At 38.2% G+C, this 21068-nt stretch overlaps 2 protein-coding genes across 2 annotated transcripts; one reads left to right on the forward strand and one right to left on the reverse strand.

Moving 5' to 3' along the window:
- The first annotated feature begins 877 nt into the window (after positions 1-877).
- On the forward strand, positions 878-4428 carry LOC145117392 (3-ketoacyl-CoA synthase 11-like). The gene is made up of 2 exons (XM_079053689.1): positions 878-1865; positions 3490-4428. The coding sequence occupies exons 1-2, from the start codon at positions 1131-1133 to the stop codon at positions 4270-4272; spliced, it is 1518 nt and encodes a 505-aa protein (XP_078909815.1). The 5' UTR covers positions 878-1130; the 3' UTR covers positions 4273-4428.
- A 12081-nt stretch (positions 4429-16509) lies between these two features.
- On the reverse strand, positions 16510-17571 carry LOC145112349 (uncharacterized). The gene is made up of 2 exons (XM_079048520.1): positions 17286-17571; positions 16510-17183 (listed from the first exon to the last, which is right to left on the reverse strand). The coding sequence occupies exons 1-2, from the start codon at positions 17569-17571 to the stop codon at positions 16510-16512; spliced, it is 960 nt and encodes a 319-aa protein (XP_078904646.1).
- Between the last annotated feature and the right edge of the window lie 3497 nt (positions 17572-21068).

Here is a 21068-nt window from a genome sequence, read left to right on the forward strand (position 1 = left end):
ATCAATTAAATAAATTATATAATTAAATATTATACCACTTCAATTATAAAATGTAAATAAAACTTCATAATTATGACTGAAGCACAATCCTAATTCATAAATACAAATAAATTGTTCAAATAACATTAAAAATGTTTGGTTTCACTGTGATTTTGGAGAGTGACTAGTATTATCGGCGCTAAAAAAATGAAAATTAGGATTGAATTTTATTAAACATAGTTAATAATAATGCAACATTATAATTTACAAATTAATATTTTGATTAATACATAGTAATATTCAAATAATTATTAAATTATATATATATATATATATATATATATATATATATATATATATATATATATATATATATATATATATTAAAGCTAAATGGGTTGACGGGTTGAAAACAGGTTATTCAAATAATTATTAAATTATATATATATATATATATATATATATATATATATATATATATATATATATATATATATATATTAAAGCTAAATGGATTGACTGGTTGAAAATAGGTTGATAATTTTTACCCAACCCAACCTATTTAATTAAATGAGTTAGACGGGTTGACCTATTTAAATTAAATGGGTTGAAAATCTCAACCCAACCCACTAATTTTGGGTTGGATTCAGGTTGGGTTGACGAGTTGGATCGATTTTTGCCAGCTCTAGTGACAATCAATTTAATTTTTCTTTACGGTAAAATCTGAAAAAAAAAATATCATTTTTTCGATCTATATTCTCCGAACTTTTTATTCACTTTTTAATATAAGTAATATGATTAGATTTTTTTTTTTAGAAAAATCAAAAATATTAAGTCGTACTTCTGATACATAAATTAAAATTTATCCGTTTAAATTCGAGTCGGTTTTATAGCTCTATAAGCCGTCCATTTTGCAAGCTTGAATATTACATGTATCAAATCCTCTGCCCGCCTGCTCTCCGATTAATCGCTGGCGTAATGAATGCGATAGCGGGTAACCATTAAAAGTTCGTTTGGGGGTAGTTGCATCTTCATCCCCTTAAAACCCCCCTCAATTCATCACTTCTCCTCCAACCTACAGTTTCTCCTTTCTGGGTGTTCTTCAATTTCCTCTAATTCATCTGGGTTTTTGTTCAATTTCCTGGTCAACAATGGCGGATTCACCTTCGGAGAGAGCATCTCTTCCAAACTTCCTCTTATCTGTGAAACTCAAATACGTGAAATTAGGTTACCATTACCTGATCACACATTTCATGTACCTGTTATTAATCCCAATCCTTGCAGTCGTCTCTGTTCATCTATCGACACTCACATCACAAGATCTACTCCATCTATGGCAACAACTTCGATTCAATCTACTCTCTGTTATCATATGCTCAACTCTAATCGTCTTCCTAGCCACACTCTACTTCATGAGCCGCCCAAAGAAGGTTTACTTACTCGATTTCGCCTGCTATAAACCCGACGAATCTAACATCGTTTCTCGTGAAACATTCATGAATCATTCAGCTCTCGCGGGGACATTTAGCGAAGAGAATTTAGCGTTTCAGAAGAAGATTCTCGAACGATCTGGATTAGGTCAGAAGACGTATTTCCCTGAGGCGGTGTTGCAGGTTCCGCCGAATCCGTGTATGTCGGAAGCTCGAAAGGAGGCGGAGATGGTGATGTTCGGCGCCATTGATGAGTTGTTGGCGAAAACTGGTGTGAAGGCGAAGGATATTGGTATACTTATTGTGAATTGTAGCTTGTTTTGTCCAACACCTTCGCTTAGTTCCATGGTTGTGAATCATTACAAGCTCAGAGGGAATGTTTTGAGCTATAATCTCGGTGGGATGGGGTGTAGTGCTGGATTGATCTCCATTGATCTTGCCAAACAACTTTTACAGGTATTTTCGTTTTCTTTTCTTATTAATTTTATTCTTGTGGGATAACTTTTACAAAGTGATTATACTTTTTTTTTTCTTTTTTTTTTTAATCTTTATTATTTTCAAAAAATGAAGACGATGATCGTACTATTTTGTATCTATGCAAGTAGTGCTAGCAACGTGAAACATATAAAACTAAAAAGTACACTATGAATTATATTTTATTGGATCTCATAGCTGTAAATCCGGAGATACAAGTTAATTTAAAAGATTTTATGTTTCATGATTTCTTGGAAACTTCATAAATTCCAAAGGAATCGATTCTTTCATAGTTACATCGGTTTTAACGGATCCTTCTTTGAAGTTTTTAAGAGTGATTCGATTTATATTTTGGTTAACTTCTTGTGGGGTTTAATTTGATAAAATTTTCAAAAGAAAAATGTATGTTAGAATCACCGAATAATTTACAAGTTGTGGTTTTAAGAGCATCTTCATAGTTTTTATTTTTTTAAGTTTTAATGGATATACGGTATATGTGTAATCCTTCTTTATTTTATTTAGTAAGGACTTTTTATTTTTATTGTAAGGACTATTTTATAAGAACTTTAATCACACGATAACTTAGTAAGGACTACTTAGTAAGGCGTATTCAATAAGAATTTTAATCATACGATAACTTATTGTGTAATCCTTCTCTATTTAGTAAGGACTTTTCATTATATAGTAAAGGACTATTTAATAGGAATTTTAATCATACGATAACTTAGTAAGGACTACTTAATAAAAATTTTAATACCGACTATTTAATAAGAATTTAATTAAACCGAACAAAAAGAAAACGACTTAAGCAAGACGCTCAAGTCAAACCGACCAATCTAAATTACAATAGAAGTTTGAAGTAGAAGATATAGACTAAACCGACCAATCTAAATTACAAAATTTAGACCTAAACTTTATCCAATTAAAGGTGTCCACATAATCTAATTTCAAGATAAACCCATCTTGAAATTAGTCCTTTAATATTTAATATTTAACGATGACTATAAAATTAACTTGGATAGAAAATTTCATGGTTAGATTATGTTTTGAAATTGGATCATCTTCATTTATAATTATTTAGTTTTATAATTATTAATATGTATTTTACTGGGTCTTATAAAAAATAAAACTAACATAATTACTATAGCTTAATAGGTCTTGATACAATCAGAGAATCGTCGAAACAATTTATACTAAAAAAAACACTTTTTTTTTAAATTGCTACGTATATTTTGAAGAACAAAGCATATTTTCATGGGGTGATGTCATTACTTTTTTGTCACATGTGGGGTAGAATTCTCGACTTTTTTTTCTTTATACTTGCTTATATGGCATGGGGCCCACCATGGGAAGTACCCACCATGTGACTAATAGTCCAAATGAGAATTCCCCTTTTTCAGGAAGTATAGATCTAGATCATGGACAAGCTGGCCTTAATATGGCTATTTTTCTACTTTTTCTTAACTTCTTAAACTAGAACAATAAAGGTATCATAACAATAATTATTCCAAATAATACAAACCATTTTATACAACATTTGTTTGATCATAATTGTTGATTATTTGAAAATGAAATTTAATTTAATCCATTTGTTTGTTAAAAATAGGTACAACCTAATTCCTATGCTTTGGTGGTTAGCATGGAAAACATAACATTAAATTGGTACTTTGGGAACAATCGATCTATGCTTGTGTCAAATTGTCTATTCCGAATGGGCGGTGCTGCAATTTTGTTATCTAATCGATCATCTGATCGCCGCCGCTCAAAGTACCAACTAATCCACACAGTCCGGACCCACAAGGGCGCAGACGACAAATGTTATAGTTGTGTTTTCCAAGAAGAGGACAACGAGAAAAACATAGGTGTTGCTCTTTCAAAAGATCTCATGGCAGTAGCCGGTGAAGCCCTAAAAACAAATATCACCACCCTTGGGCCGCTAGTGCTCCCCATGTCGGAACAACTCTTGTTTTTTGTAACATTGGTCGCAAGAAAAGTGTTTAAATTGAAAATTAAACCGTATATCCCGGATTTCAAGCTTGCATTTGAGCATTTTTGTATCCACGCGGGAGGAAGAGCAGTGTTGGATGAATTGGAAAAGAATCTTGAATTATCGGAATGGCATATGGAACCTTCTAGAATGACACTTTATAGATTTGGTAATACTTCGAGTAGCTCATTGTGGTATGAGTTGGCGTATTCGGAAGCTAAGGGTCGGATAAAGAAGGGAGACAGATCGTGGCAAATTGCTTTTGGTTCGGGTTTTAAGTGTAATAGTGCAGTTTGGAAGGCGTTGAGGTCTATCGATCCGAAAAAGGAGAAAAGTCCATGGATTGATGAGATACATGAGTTCCCGGTTCATGTACCGAGGATCGAAAAGATTGGTTCTTAAGATGTTGTCTTTTTTATATTTCTTTAGCGAGATTGAATAACCTATGGTTTTTATTGATGTTATGTATTATAGAAGTCATTAAAGGGAAAAGGGCAATTGGCCTTTGGTCTTCTCTTGTGATGGATCGTGGAATATGAAAGTGAATATTAACATTTACTATTGTTAGAATTATAGAATATTTTAAATTAAACTGGCTCCTTATGCTAAATTTATCTTTGTGTTAGAAAATCTCATAAAAAATACAAATCCAAAGAGAGCTCGCAACTATGATGTTCGGAGGTCAAATACATACCTCCATTTCAAAGGTATAAATGTATGGTCGGTTGCGCAGATTGAAGGTTGCACACAAAATAAACTCCACGGGACTACAGGAAACGCAAATCACATATTACACTAGTGTCAACACCGAAGGATTGAAGGTTGCGCACAAATTAAACTCCACGGGATTACAGGAAACGCAAATCACGGAGTACATTAGTATCAACACTAAGGATGTTGGGACTCAACTGACCATGATTCTTCTAAAGGGGTAGATTCAAACGGTAGATCGGGTGGATTGATATCAATTTGGGACACCCGTTCCTTTCAGAAATTGGAAGTCATCAAATCTCGTTTTTCTTCTAATTGTTGTTGGTTGTTGGATTGGTGCCAACACCTCTGGCCGACGGCGGAAACGTCGGGCTGTATGACGTAGGGATATTGGATCGAGACACACAGCTATATTGAACATTACACAAAAATATAACGCAAAAGATACTCTTATTTATTATAATTTATTTAGGATTACATTGTTTAATAGATCAACCACACATTCTGAACATAACTAGAAATGACAAACAAACCGAAATAAACTCCAGCAAGCTTCTTTCATGGCATCCTCATCTGCATGACTATCCTCCACACTCATCTCCCCTCAGAATACATGTATTTTGAAAAACGTCAATATAATATTGGTAAGTTCACAGGTTTTTATAGTTTTCTATTTTAGTTGTTTTTATTTTTAAGAATCATTTTCCTTTTTAGAAAAACCTTTCTATCTCTGTTAAGATATCTTACCGACCTTAACTTATTTTATCTTTATAAGATATTTTACCATTCCTATCTTACTATCTGTGTAGGATATTTTACCATTCTTATCTTACTATCTTAATATTTTAGGATATTCTATTAATCCTAACCTATTTTAGTTACCATTTGAAGGCGTCCATCGAGGTAGTCGGATCTTTAAGGTTGTTGTAATGTATTACCTTTAGCCCCCATAATCGACGTTGTAGACTAATAATTTCCGCGCACGACGCTTCATCAGATGTCGAATAGTGTTTGAATAATAAAGAAAGTTATCATGTCGGAATTGTAGCTAGCAATCGCAGGTGGGGTGTCAAACCATGTATAGATCTATACATATCTTTCTGGCTCTCGCAAGATTAACGGTTACAGGTTCGGGGTAGCCGAATTTAATCAAGCTAAGGATGAATAATAACAGTTCACTAACACATTAACCTTAGGTATTTTATCTTTTATCTTTCTTTCTTAGTAATTTCCTATAACTATCACAATATAAATCTTTTACTTTATATTTGATAATTAAAACTTATAGATCTCATAATTATCTAGTGTGTGTGTGTCTATATATATATATATATATATATATATATATATATATATATATATATATATATATATATATATATATATATATATTGCCGTACATATATATACCCTAATTATGGATAACATGATATTTCGGCAGAGTAACGATTAGGCACATTACATATCCCTATAGTTGACCAACATTACTTCTAGGTACTATGTTATCCTAGGGAATTGGTCATCATAACATCTAGGTAATATCTCTTCCAAGAATATCATAACTCTTAGGCATAATATCGTAGCTTAAAACTAGGTATAGTATCTATGGCTACATTATCCTAAGGTTTCATGCTTTATATAACAATTGATATTTATAGATATAAATATATTTTGATAAAGCAGTTTGATAAGCATGTATTTCCTCATCGTAAAACCTTTAAAATAGTGAAATGGGGTCGTGAACTCACTCTTGACGCGTGAGACCGTTGGTGTAGAGTTGAATCAGACTCGGGACTTGTCACACCCCCAAACCAGAACGGCGGAAACGTTCGGGGGCGGAGGACTTCAGGTAAGTATCACAACACATGCAATATAGTAATCAGAGTACAAACAACCATTGCATTAATAAGTATAAGTTTTACATAAGTGTTTAAACATTACATATTCAAACACCAAAGTAGGTACAGTAGAAGACAAGAGTCGCGGTACGGTACTAGGTAGTCTTCTCAAAAGCTTCGGGAGTGTACCTGTCTACTGGATTCCTGAGAATACAAGTTATTTGGAAAGAGTAGATCAGCATTTAAGCTGGTGAGTTCATAAGTATTTTAGTTCTGTTAAGTATACCCTAAGTTCTTTGGATAAGTTCACTGGTTCCTCCATAAAATCTTATATTTCCTGAGGTGATTAACTGATAACCTCAATAGTTTCCCTCTGTAATTACTTAGTTTATACTGATTATATATAACCCAATATCGAATGGACAGTTAAATGGGTGTATCTGCCCTAAGCCCACAACCAAACAAGGAACAGGAAGTAAGGCGGAAGTCACACATTTCACCGTCAATCGGATATTACTTATGTATAACTATGATGTAATAACTAAGGAATTATAGAATTAACCACTAAAGGTATTTTATGTTATACTAGTTTACAAAGATTGAATGACTAAGTTTCATTTGATAAGTGGTTTAATCCCATAAACGGTTTCCTTTGTATAAGTGGTTTAATCCCATAAACCGTTTCATTTGTAAAAGTGGTTTAATCCCATAAACCGTTTCATTTGTAAAAGTGTTCTTAGTTATATCTGTTCTATAGTAAAAACCTTAGTATTAATCCTGGAATATGTTATATTATCCATAATACTGCCTTGTGGTTTTAAATGTTCAAAACCAGAAGTACAAGTATATTTACCATACTTGATTTCATGATACATAGCTTTTACTGTAAGTAAAAACTACAGAAGGTATATTTGGTCGGGATGTAATTATCTTTTCTTATTGTTTTAAGAGAAGTATATTAATTAGTAATTCACTCGTTGTTTTATCCATGTGAGTTCTATTAACCATACTAATATGACTGATATGCATGCGACGACGTTCTTCAGGCGTCGGAATGGTATGATATTTGACACCCTACGCCTGCCGGCCAAACTGTAGTGAACAGTAGAGGTGCGGGATTGTCAGTCCCATATAGATCTATACACAAATTCACGCTCTCCCTACAAGAGATTCTGGTTAATAGGTCAGGACTTAAAAGTCGTACTTAGATAAGTACACCGTAAAGGGCCTCGCAAATTTATTGTTTCAACGAGATTTATGATGTATTATTACCTCGTGATTGCTAACCCTGGTACTCTGTATATCGTACCTTTGTTAATGCAAACCCGGTATGATGTATTATTATTACCCTGTGATGGCTAACTCGGGTACTCTGTATATCGTACTTTTGTTAATGCAAACCCGGTATGATGTATTATTATTACCCTGTGATTGCTAACTCTGGTACTCTGTATATCGTACCTTTGTTAATGCAAACCCGGTATGATGTATTATTATTACCCTGTGATTACTAACTCTGGTACTCTGTATCGTACCTTTGTTAATGCAAACCCGATATGATGTATTATTACCCCGTGTTTGCTAACCCTGGTACTCTGTATAGTACCTTTGTTAATGCAAACCCGGTATGATGTATCTTTACTTCTTTATTATGTTGTTCGTATATTAAAGGTATTATACATATCTGGATATAGTTGAATGAATTTTGGTAATTTCCTTGGAAGGTATACAGTCGTGAATCATACTTGTATATTTAGTTTTGAATCATAAATTATACCTATTATAATTTATATGTTCTATCTGATTAGCATGATTTCTCATGGATGAACACCTTTGCTCAGCCTGATACAAAGGTAATGATACCAAAAGGAGTAACCTTTTATACTCATATATGTATAATATATATATATATATATATATATATATATATATATATGTATAATATATATATATATATATATATATATATATATATATGTATAATATATATATATATATATATATATATATATATATATATATATATATATATAAAATTAAGAAGGAAACGACCTTCGGACAAATAATACAACCTTAATTCCACATCCAAACAAGGAAAAGGAAATAAGATAATTCATTAGTCCTAAGCCCTTCAAATCTTATTTATATATTTATACATATATAAACATGATTTTGGCATTTATAATTTGAAATAGTTTATAAAACATTTTTCAAAGAATTTAACGGAGTTTACATGACTTTAAAGATTTAACATTGCTTTAAGTCATTTTGGAAGCATTTGGTAATTCTTAAAAGCATACGGAAACATCACATAAATAGTTATTAACACAATTTAATATTGTGTTAAACTTGTATTCCCCCCTAAAAAGCATTTAAAAACCATTAAAAAGGTAACTTATAGGGGTATGAACTCACTTTGATAAGCGGTGATTCGGGCAACGTTTCGTTTCCCGGAAAGGAGTTTGTTTGACGAGAAACCGGCTCAAATCGGGCAGAGTTTCGACAGGAGAGAGGTTAACTTCTCGAGAATTCCGGGGCTCCGGGGCTTGCTTCGGGCTTTAGACACGATACCGGGGCCTTGGGGGTCGTGAGAGAGTCTAGGGGGTGAAAATGTGAAAAGTGGTGAAATTTGGGGTGAAAAATCCCTTAAATCCGAGAAGGCTCACATGCCTTATATAGGCCGCAGCCTCGGATCCGGAGTAAGGAGGAGCTGCTGCGTGTTCGGACAGGTGGCGAGGCGGAGCTTCGGTTCGGACAGGTGGTGAGGCGAGGCTTTGGTTCGGACACCTGGCTCGTAGATGGCAGCTTCAGACTGGACCCAACTTTGGTCCAATGGGAGGAGGGCACGAGGGTCATCCGAGGAGTGTGTGCGGTGTGTCTCATGCGAAGGTGTCCGAGGCTTAGTGGACCACGGACTTGGTCCAATCAGAAGGCGACACGGGAGGCTGCGGTCCAATTAGAAGACGTCACGTGGAGGCTGCATGCGAGGGATGACGTGTCCGAAGAGTGACTCATGCGAAATTTCCCGGTTTTTAATTTTTCTTGATTTTTGTGCCAAAAACTTGCGAAAATCATAACTTTCGCATACGAGCTCCGTTTTTGACGTTCTTTATATGCACGCGTAGGTAAAATCATACTCTACGACTTTCGTTTAGACTTCGTCGGCTAATTTTGACTTTATTTTTAATATTATTATTTTTAACAGACCTGGACAAGAAATCCGTTAAAAATTCATAACTTCTTCATCCGACGTCCGTTTTCGTCTGTCTTTTTACCGTTGTGCTACTTTTGACGAGACCTTCGATTCTCGTTTAAGTTGCGTCGGCTAAATATCGATCGATTTATATTTCGAATTTTTAGCTGTCTACTTTTAAACCGAAACTTAGAAAAATCATAACTTCCTCATACGAAGTCAGATTTTGACGTTCTTTTTATGAACGTTCTCGGTTTAACATATCCTACAAATTTCATTTAGATTGTTAAGGCTAAAAAGCCTTTTATCGAAAATTCACTTTTTACACTGAACAGTGTTTTGCGGGTTTTGTCGCGGATTTTTGATTGGTCATAACCTCTTCGTTATAACTCGGATTTCAGTGTTGTTTATATTTTTGGAAACCTTGTTACAAACTCTACCACTTGGTTCATCCCAATTACGATTATTGATCATTTTTTTTTACCAAAATTTGACTGGTGTCACATTCTAGGGACCCCTCCAGAAATGCAACAACTTCTAGGGTTGAGAGAGTGATTCAGAGAGAGGTGTGCAGAATGGGATCTGCACTGCCTTCTATTTATTGCCATGAAATTTGGGTAAGCGCGATGCAAGGATCTTGCACGTCGCTTCCCCAATTGGTCACGTCACTCACAATCTACTCGAATCCGGTGTTAGGTACGCGACGGGCATAGGCGTGCACCTCGTGCGAGCTCTGATCTAATCCCTCTTTATATTTATGTAATGATCTCAAGGAGTACTACAACTCTCCTTTAGGTTGTTTTAGCTAGTTTTGACTTTTATTTTTGTGCCAAACAGGGGTAAAAATAAATGATTTTACAAAAATCATATCTCTCTCATACTGATCCCGTGTTCTGCATTCTTTGTCCTAAAGTTTATATCTCAAGGAGTACTACAAATCTCTTTTTTGCAATTTTAGTCAAAACTCAATCAATCTCTAAGTACCGTTTTGACGTAATTAACTTTAAATACGTCGTTGATTTTTTTTTATAAAATCTATAACTCTCTCATTTGGAGTCGGATTTTTACGAATCTTATATCCTTGGGATCACGTTAACGAGTACTTTCCAAATACGTTAACCAGCTTTGAAGACGGTATAACTTTTTGGACGCTTATTTTCGAGCCTAACAGTCGATTTAACAATATATGTAACGACACATTTGATTCTTATTATCTCATAAATCAAATATTACAATATTAAGCTATTACATCTGTTTTTCCTACTTTCTCCTAGCGGTGGTCAGTGACAGAATCCTCTCAGTTGTCACATTCTCCTCTTGTTTTGGAAATTTCGTCCCGAAATTTTATCTTATCGTCAGGCTTCCTTCGAACAAGTGAGGGTACTTGTCCTTCATTTGGTCCTCTCGTTCCTATGTGTACTCTATCCCTCACTTAGAATTCCATCGTACCTGAATAATGGGAATCCGACTCTGGTTGAGTCGTTTGACCTCTCTGTCCATGATTTCGAGTGCTCTTCGACGAAGTTCAATCCAGGGTTAATCTGAATTTCATCAAGCGGAATGACAAGTGTATCGTCGGAAAGACACTTTTTAAGATTAGACACATGGAAGACATTATGCACGTTATTAAGCTCTTGGGGTAACCTAAGTCGATAGGCAAGTGGACCTATCCTGTCGAGGATTTCGAATGGTCCAATGTACCTCAGATTCAGTTTTCCCCGCTTTCCGAATCTTATAACTTCTTTCCAAGGAGATACTTTTAGCATCACCCTATCTACGACTTGGAACTCTAGGGTTTTGCACCTCACATCAGCGTAACTCTTCTGAAGGTCACGTGCTTCCTTCATGCGCTCTAGTATCTGCACTGTCTTTTCAGTCGTCTTGTGGATAATCTATGGTCCTGTTCGTAGGGTATCCCCTGCGAATTTCTTGGCCAGTTGGGTATCGCCAAATTTTGACCAACAAATAGGAGATCGACATTTCCGGCCGTATAGAGCCTCAAACGGTGTTGCTTTAATGCTCGTGTGATTGCTATTATTATATGGGAACTCATCTAGAGGAAGGTGAGTATCCCATGCATTTCCGAAATCTATCACACATGCTCTGAGCATGACTTCTATCGTTTGGATGGTCCTTTCACTTTGGCCATCGGTTTGAGGATGGTAGGCTGTACTCATATCCAGGCGAGTACCAAGGGACTTTTGCAAACTTTGCCAGAAGCAGGAGGTAAATCTGTTATATCTGTCAGATATAACATATAAGGGTACCCGCATGCAATCTGACGATCTCTCTAAGGTACGTCCTGGTCATCTTCTCCATCTCTTTTATTGGTATAGAGTGAGCAGACTTGATTAATCTATCGACAACTACCCAAATAACGTCGTAACCAGTAGTAGTGTTGGGCAATTTGGTCACAAAGTCCATTACGATCTGCTCTCACTTCCACTCGGGTATCTATGGTTGTTGCAGCAATCCCGAGGGTCGTTGATGTTCTGCCTTGACCTTGGAACATGTTATACATTTACCTATGTAGGTCACAATTTCAGCCTTCATGTTTGGCCACCAATAAAGAGCTTTTAGATCTAGATACATCTTGTTTGCTCCAGATGGATGGAATATCTAGTCCTATGGGACTCATTTAAGACTAGTTCCTTGACCTCTCCAAATTTTAGAACCTATATTCGGTTCATGAAATATCTCCTTCCATCATCCTTAATCTCTAGTTGTCTTTCCATTCCCCTAAGGCCTTCTTCTTTAACGTTTTCTTCTGTTAAAGCCTCAAGTTGAGCACTTCTAATATGTGAGATTAGGTTAGACTGAATAGTCATCGTAAGTGCTTTGACTCTACAAGATTTAACTCGTTCTTTACGGATCAAGGTGTCAGCTACGACGTTAGCCTTGCGTGGATGATAACGAATCTCACAATCATAGTCGTTTATGTTCTGCCTTGACCTTGGAACATGTTAGGCATTTACCTACGTAGGTCACAATTTCATCCTTCGTGTTTGGCCACCAATAAAGAGCTTTTAGATCTAGATATATCTTGTCTGCTCCAGATGGATGGAATATCTAGTCCTATGGGACTCATTTAAGACTAGTTCCTTGACCTCTCCAAATTTTAGAACCTATATTCGGTTCATGAAATATCTCCTTCCATCATCCTTAATCTCTAGTTGTCTTTCCATTCCCCTAAGGCCTTCTTCTTTAACGTTTTCTTCTGTTAAAGCCTCAAGTTGAGCACTTCTAATCTGTGAGATTAGGTTAGACTGAATAGTCATCGTAAGTGCTTTGACTCTACAAGATTTAACTCGTTCTTTACGGATCAAGGTGTCAGCTACGACGTTAGCCTTGCGTGGATGATAACGAATCTCACAATCATAGTCGTTTATGTTCTGCCTTGACCTTGGAACATGTTAGGCATTTACCTACGTAGGTCACAATTTCATCCTTCGTGTTTGGCCACCAATAAAGAGCTTTTAGATCTAGATATATCTTGTCTGCTCCAGGATGGATGGAATACCTAGTCCTATGAGACTCATTTAAGACTAGTTCCTTGACCTCTCCAAATTTCAAAACCTATATTCGGTTCATGAAATATCTCCTTCCATCATCCTTAATCTCTAGTTGTCTTTCCATTCCCCTGAGGCCTTCTTCTTTAACATTTTATTCCGTTAAAGCATCGAGTTAAGCACTTCTAATCTGCAAGATTAGGTTAGATTGAATAGTCATCGTAAGTGCTTTGACTATACAAGGTTTAACTCGTTCTTTACGGATAAAGGCATCAGCTACGATGTTAGCCTTGCCTAGATGATAACGAATCTCACAATCATAGTCGTTTAGCAACTCTAACCATCTCCTTTGTCTCATGTTGAGCTCTTTCTGATCGAAGATGTGTTGTAGACTCTTGTGGTCCATGTAGACTATACACTTTGTTTTGTAAAGGAAATTGTAACACCCAGAATCAGAAAGACCAAGAAAAGAAAGGAAAAGCTCTAAGTCATGAGTCAACTCGTCGAGTCCAGGGAGGAACTCGGCGAGTCGGAGCGGGATCCGGGGTATAGAGTAAGTGACCGACTCGGCGAGTCAGCTAGTGGACTCGGCGAGTCTGGTCTGGGCGAGAAAAATCCTAATCCCGGGGGTTGTGCCCTATTTGAAGAACATTACATCCCTTCCCCAGACTCTTTACTCCCCTTTTGAGATCCAGAAACCCTAAATCGTGAGTGAGAGCCCTTGGAAGCAATTTAGAGCCTAGATAAGTGATTTTGGTGGAAAGGGGCTTGAAGATCAAGAGGTTTGTTGCAAAGGAGTGGTGTAGATCCGGGATCTACTTCAGTTGGAGCATATATTGGAGGTAATAAGTTGTTGCTTTGGCTTTATTGCAAATAGATCTATCTTATGTTTGAGATTTGGGGCATTTTGGGCATGATTGAGATCTATGTCGAGTTAGAGGCCTAGATCTGAGGTTGCTACCTCAGATCTAGACTTGTGATGGTCCAGAAGGTCATAAAGTTTATGTCAATAAGTTATTGGTGAAGCCCCTTTGCCTTAAACCCTAGCCCTAGAGTGTTTTGGGCCTTTAGCTCCTTGGTTTCACGTAAAGTTTGCAACTTTACATGGGGGTTAGACTGTAGAAGAGTGGATCTATGGATTGGAGCCCCTGCATGGCTCGAAAAGCCACTGTATGGATTGAGAACTGGAGAGACTCGGCGAGTCACATGGGTGTACTCGACGAGTTGTATGAATATGTGCATGGGCTCGGCGAGTTGGAAGAACAACTTGACGAGTCTGTTGAAGATTGCCTAGGACTCGGCGAGTCTGTTCTTGGACTCGACGAGTCAGGTCGCAGAACCCCCAACCTCTTCTGGTTAAGATGCGGATCAGTGAGTTGAGTGGTGACTCAGTGAGTTGGACAGGATGGGACTCAGAGATCGTTGAACTCGACGAGTCTTGGGGTGACTCGGCGAGTTGGGTCGTATTTTGAGAGCTTCTGAGTTTAAGGACTCGGCGAGTCTACGGGTTGACTCGGCGAGTCAAGTCAACTGGAAGGTTGACTTTGACTAGGACTTTGACTTTAACCAGAGTTGACTTAGTTTGACTTCTAGAGTTCAGTTTGGAACTAAGTGTTATATTGATAATAGTAGCTCGGGGAGCTAGTGGAGCAGCGGTTCAAAGAGTTGTCGGGCAGCAGCCAGAGGGTTATCAGCAAAGTTCAGCAGTGCAGGTGAGTTTCCCTTTGTGTGGATGGGTCTACGGCCACAATGCCGACCCATGTAGTTATGAGTAGGAAGACCCGGGGGTTAGCCCTAGGCACAGTGTGCTAGTATGACATTCGATCTAAGGTCCAATGTTAGCGGGCGGGTGCCCAAGGAATGGTTTGTATGATAGTTATACTTGTTGTCTGTGTGATACATGTATGTGCCTGGTAGGGAGGTGAGTGTGGGCGAGGTCCCGTATCTCACCAATAGCAGAGTGTGGACGGTGTTCCATACCTCATTAGCAGCAGAGCAGGGGCAAGGCCCAAGTTAGGAAAAGAGTGAGTGTGGGTTGGGCCCGTATCTCACTATCAGTAGGAGCGTGGACGGGGTTCCATGATTCATCAGTAGCAGGACAGGGGCGAGGCCTTAGCACAGTAATCCAGTAGAATATGTTAGTTAAGTGTTGTGATATGATTGTATGCTAGTATATGTTAGCGGGCGGGGCCCGGAGACAGGCGGGGCCTAAGGAAAACAGATCTGTACGTCGAGCGGGGATCGAAGCGAGGCGGGGCCTGGTGACGGACGGGGTCTGATAGCGGGCGAGGCCCAATGCAGCGGGTGGGAGCCCAGTATGTGTTTATGTGCTCAGTATTATGTATGGCATGTATGGATCAGTAGATATGTATGGTATGCGGTAGGTTGGGGAACTCAGGGAAAAAACTAACGCTCCTAACTCTAAGTCGTGGGTGGTGTAGTTTTTCTCATGCACCTTGAGTTGTAGTGAGGCGTATGCTATGACCTTCTCCCTTTGCATCAATACACATCCCAACCCCTGATGCGAAGTGTCACAATATACTATGAAATCATCAATACCTTCTGGAACGTATAGTATCGGTGCGCTACATAGCACTTCCTTCAACTTTTGGAAAGTTGTTTCCTATTGGTCTCCCCAAACGAATTTTACATCCTTTTGGGTCAATGTTGTGAGGGGTTTGGCTATACGAGAGAAATTTTCTATAAATCTTCGATAATAGCCATATAGTTCTAAAAATTGACGAACCTCTATTGGGGACTTGGGTGCTTCCCAATTCTTTACCGCTTCAATCTTAGAAAGGTCGACATGAATACCTCTACTGCTTACCACATGCACAAGAAAGTGTACCTCTCTTATCTAAAATTCGCACTTTGAGAACTTTGCATACAACTTTTCTTTCCTTAAAAGCTCTAGGACCACTCGAAGATGTTGCCCATGCTCTTCCTTGGTTCGTGAGTATACCAGAATATCGTCGATGAATACAATCACAAATTTGTCCAAGTAAGGCTTGCACACTCGATTCATGATATCCATAAAAACAGCTGGGGCATTGGTTAATCCGAAGGGCATGATCAAAAAGTCATACTGGTCATATCGCGTTCTGAAAGCAGTCTTTGGAATGTCCTTTTCCATTAGTCGGAGTTGATGATATCCAGATCTCATGTCGATCTTAGAGAAATAACTGGATCCATGCAGTTGATCGAAGAGATCGTCTATTCGGGGAAGTGGGTATCTATTCTTAATGGTCAACTTATTTATCTCTCTATAATCGATGCACATCCGGAATGATCCGTCCTTCTTGACAAATAGAACGGGTGCTCCCCAAGGTGAGAAACTTGGTCTAATAAAACCCTTGTCAAGAAGTTCTTGTAGTTGGCCGGAGAGTTCCTACATCTCCGATGGTGCCAAGCTATAATGAGACTTTGCTACTGGGGCAGCTCCTGAAATTAGATTGATCTGAAACTCTAGTTGTCGAGCTAGTGGCAGACCTGGTAGATCTTCAGGGAATACATCAGGGTAATCACACACTTGAGGTACTTCCTCGATCTTTTTCTTCTTATTATCTTTCATATCGATAATATGAGCTAAGAAGGCGTAATACTTCTTCTGTAAGTATTTCTTGGCCTTCATGCATGAGATGATCCTATGATTTTTACCGGGTTTATCACCGTAAATGATTAAGGGTTCTCCGTTTGGTGGGGATAGGCGTAATGCTTTCTCAAAGCATAAGACTTCGACACGGTTAGGGGATAACCAATTCATATTAATTATGGCGTCGAAACTTCCAATGACCATAGGCATAAGGTCGACAAGAAATGCATGATTATCTAACATTAAGGTACAATTCCTATGTATTTCTTGTGTACTACCGACTTGGTCGTTAGCCATTTCCGATCTATATGCTTCCAAAAGTTTACTAGATGGGTGGTTTAATAACTTCCTCAACTTGGGAGTAATATAGCTTCTATCGACGTCGGTATCAAAAAGTATATTTGCATATAAATCATTGATTAGAAACGTACCCGTAACTACCATTCGATCTTGGATGGCTTCTCTGGCTCCTATCACAAACACTATATTTCTAGAATTATTCCCTTGTCCCTTCAGTTTTGAACAATCCTTCCTGATGTGTCCAGCTTCCTTGCACTCATAGCATGCTTAACCTTCTATTTTTGCGGTTCCTCGATTGGGTGGGGTTTTGCATCTGTTGGCAAGATGACCTTTCTTGCCGCAGCTGGTGCAATTCCAACATGCTCCATTGTAACGATACCCACACTCATTGCATCTTGGACTATTTCCAGTGGTATTCCCTGTCGAGGTTTTCGTAGCCGCAAATGCTTGTACTGCTTCCCGTTTCTTTTCTACTGGTTGCCTAGCCTTCCCTTTAGATTCCCTTCCAAACTTCCTATTTCTACTATCCACCTTCGAAAGGTCGAACTTTTGGACCATCTTATCGCGACGAATCTCTTGATTTGTTAGACTGAAGGCTAGTCTCTTAGCACTATCAAAGGTGGTTGGCTGTGAGGAAGTGACTAAACTTTGGATAAGCTAAGGCAAACCCCAAATGTACCTTTCTATCTTCTTATATTCCGGGGTGACGAACACGGGGCATAAGGTGGCAAGGCTATTGAAACTGTTTGTATAAGCAGCAACGTCAGCTTCCTTCTTCATCAGATTCCACAGCTCCTGCTCCAGTTTCTGCATCTCTTCGTGTGGGCAGTACTCCTCCGTCATGAGGTGCTTTAGCTCACCCCAAGCCATGGTATTTGCTACATTACTGTCCATGGTCTTTGTATAACTGGTCCACCAGCTTAGGGATGCCTCTGTCAGGGTGCAGGAGGCGAACTTAACCTTGTCGTCCTCTGAACAAAAGCTTATCTCAAAAACAAAATCTATCTTTTATATCCACCTAATCAAACCAACTACACCCTCGTTTCTATGGCAGGTTTTTGGTTTACGGTTCATAAAGTCTTTATATGAACAAACCCTGGTTGGACCTCGGTTATCTCCTTGCGAACTCTCACCTCCATTGCCTCATGAACCTACGTTCATATTGGTTTCTAGGTTTTCTATTGCATAAGCGACGCGTTGGGCTACTAAAGCTTCAATCGTGGTCGAGTTCATAGGTTCGGGATTAGATTCGGGTTGTCCTAGGTTTCTCCTCGTGCAAGGCATGGTTCTAAATCTATGGCATATGTTATTTGTTATGATAATTTTGAGTTATGCTTTGATAATTTTGCTAAGAGAGTTAACTATATCAAGAAAATGAATCAAACAAGTAACACAATATACAATAAGATCACATATATTTTTCATTAAATTCCATAAATTTTTACATAAGATTTCCCAAAATGTATACAATGATGTGGTTTGAACAGGAAAAACATCTATTTTACATGCAAAAGACATATCGGTATCCTATTATCTGCTACATTACTTTTCCCTCCTTCAAACCCAAAAATTATAGTTCCTAGCTTTCGTTGGCTAGAACTATCTACCACAAGCCAAAACAAACAACTATCCAAGCTACTATATGTGCTAACTGGTGTTGTAGGTAACTGATCAAAACTTCCATAGTGGTTGCACCTATCTCTGACACCATCAATCTCCACTCTGACTCCCTCACACACTATTCTAAACCCTCGATCACAATCTGTTGAGCCTGCATCATAGAATGGGTCTCCTCCAGATGATCGTATGTGCGGAGGATCCTTATCTCGTCTATATCCCTCCCCTGATCCAAATTCCTAACTCTACCAGCCAGTAATATGATCTCCTTCCTCAGTGAATCACAATCCTCCTCCACCTAATGTATACGATCCCCGTATCGTTCTACTTCCGGAACCAACACTGAGATTGCTCTATCTGTGGGATCCTTTGGAATAGGATCGTGTCTAGGTGCCTGGGAGGACTCACCGACCTCATAAAACCCAATACTCTCCTCCTTAATCCACTCGTCCATTTGTGGAGTCAATTTGTGGGTGGGCTAAGGTTTCTTTGATGATCTTGGTGATGATGATGGTGAGGCAGCTCTCTTACGGGATGGAATGGGAATGGACTTTCTGGGGTGGTTATAGTCATGGGTCCCGAAGCATGATTACCGAAAGATCATCTCGAGGATGGGGGTAGTGGAGAAATAATATCTAGGGATGACTCCGACTCAGTAGGTCCCTCCTCCTGATTCTCCGCAAGGTCGTGATGGGAAGATGAATTCGGGTAAGGTGAACTATCTGTGGGTACTCCACCGAACTCCTCGTCATGCTGCTTCTCTTCCTCGATGGGCTCTTCTTCTTCTTCAAATGGCTCATCATAAACTGATACTGGGGTAGAGGTAGGGGCATCAATGGATCGTAATCGCTCTCTTCCTCAGGTGTGTGTGGTACCAATTGGTCTTTTTTCGGGTAAGGATACAACACCAGTCCCATATATCCTCCATATTGCTCTGATATCCTGCATAAGGCATCAAACAAGAAGATATTTATGAGAGATAATATATAATACATATAATTTCCTATTATAAATATACATATATAGTAGATAGCCACATATCCTTGGTGAATATGTATATGGTGGGTATGTCAAATACTTGTCTCTAATCCAGATATCCTCAAGGTGTACCATTCTGCTATGTGTTGAATCCTCTTGTAATAGGTATTGATCTAAGGCTTTAGTCTTAAGGAAGTCGACCTAGGTTTCTATTATGATATGTCTTCGAGCTTAACGTCGTTTATGGATTGCATCGTCTGGTTAAACCTGAGAATCACAGCAAAGAAAGAGCTGCCGTTAGTCGTCGTCCGGGAGGGGGTCCTAGAACGAGACTTCGACAGTCTAGTCAATAGTTGTATGGGAGAATTAGGGTTTTGTTTTAGATAGAGAGAGAGAGAGAGAGGCGGTCCCTTCTTCTGGAGAAGAAGGATCCCTTTTATACCTGTCTTCGAGGGAGCATGTCCCCGTCAGTACCTTCCGTCTTGTCTGGACCGTCAGGACGTGGAGGCGTCCTATTGGTGGATCGTGCACCACTAGCGGTTATCGATATTGGTGCAGAACAACAGAAGAGAGGCGCTCTGAGCACTACACTTGTCGCTCTGGGGAGTGGTTGGTACATAGAACCATTACATACCAAAAAAATAGTCTAACCAGCCTAACATATAATTGTGCACTAATAGTACTTAACCAACCTACCATACTGGATATAGAACACACATAGTATAGTGAGAAAACTTACCTGAAAAGGAGTCTGAAGAATTACTGATGCACACACGAATACTCACTCAAATCAATCTCACAAACTACCTAAATACCAAAAAGAGGTACATACTCAGTCTATAGCTTAACCCCAACAAGTTTGACTAAAAGTAAAACTTGGTTAATAAGTCAAAAAGTCAATGAATTTGGGTCAAAGGCGCCTAACACCCCAATCTAGGCGCCCATCGCCACAAAAAACAAAATAATTGGGCAACTTGGAAAATTCAGAAGCGCCCCATGCCCTTAAGGGTACGATCATGCTTATGGTTTATTCTGCTTAATAAATGACTTGTTCCATTAATTCAGAATCCTCAAATTCTTATATCCAAAACTCCTTAATGTCATAATGAATAAAGTTTCCAACTTTATCTATCTGGATGGTCCAAACAAGCAACATCTAAAACCCTAGTTCATAAAATGTCCAAAATGCACTTATCTTCAAGCATGGAGCAAAGAGAGCTCTTGCATGCATTTTTTTTAATTCATCCAATGATCATATATGAAGCCAAACATCATCCACAAGCTCTAGAGTTCATCAAACTCCAAGAAGCAAACCTCAAAGGGACCAAAACTTGTTAAAAAGGACCAAAAACTCCACAAGCTCCTACATCTATGGAAGAAACATGATAAAATCTAACGACCACATTTTTAAACCAAAATTTTCATTTTTAAACCCATAGAAAAATATTTTTCATAATAAC

This window comes from Lactuca virosa, chromosome 5, assembly GCF_052849685.1.
Source record: "Lactuca virosa cultivar CGN04683 chromosome 5, Lactuca_virosa_CGN04683_v6, whole genome shotgun sequence".
NCBI lineage: Eukaryota > Viridiplantae > Streptophyta > Magnoliopsida > Asterales > Asteraceae > Lactuca > Lactuca virosa.

Coding starts and splice junctions, on each gene's coding strand:
- LOC145117392 (XM_079053689.1), top strand. CDS start 1,131: ATGGCGGATTCACCTTCGGAGAGAGCATCTCTTCCAAACTTCCTCTTA. Junction 1,866..3,489: donor TTGCCAAACAACTTTTACAG/GTATTTTCGTTT, acceptor TGTTAAAAATAG/GTACAACCTAATTCCTATGC.
- LOC145112349 (XM_079048520.1), bottom strand. CDS start 17,571: ATGGTCCAAAAGTTCGACCTTTCGAAGGTGGATAGTAGAAATAGGAAG. Junction 17,184..17,285: donor AGGAACCGCAAAAATAGAAG/GTTAAGCATGCT, acceptor TGTTTGTGATAG/GAGCCAGAGAAGCCATCCAA.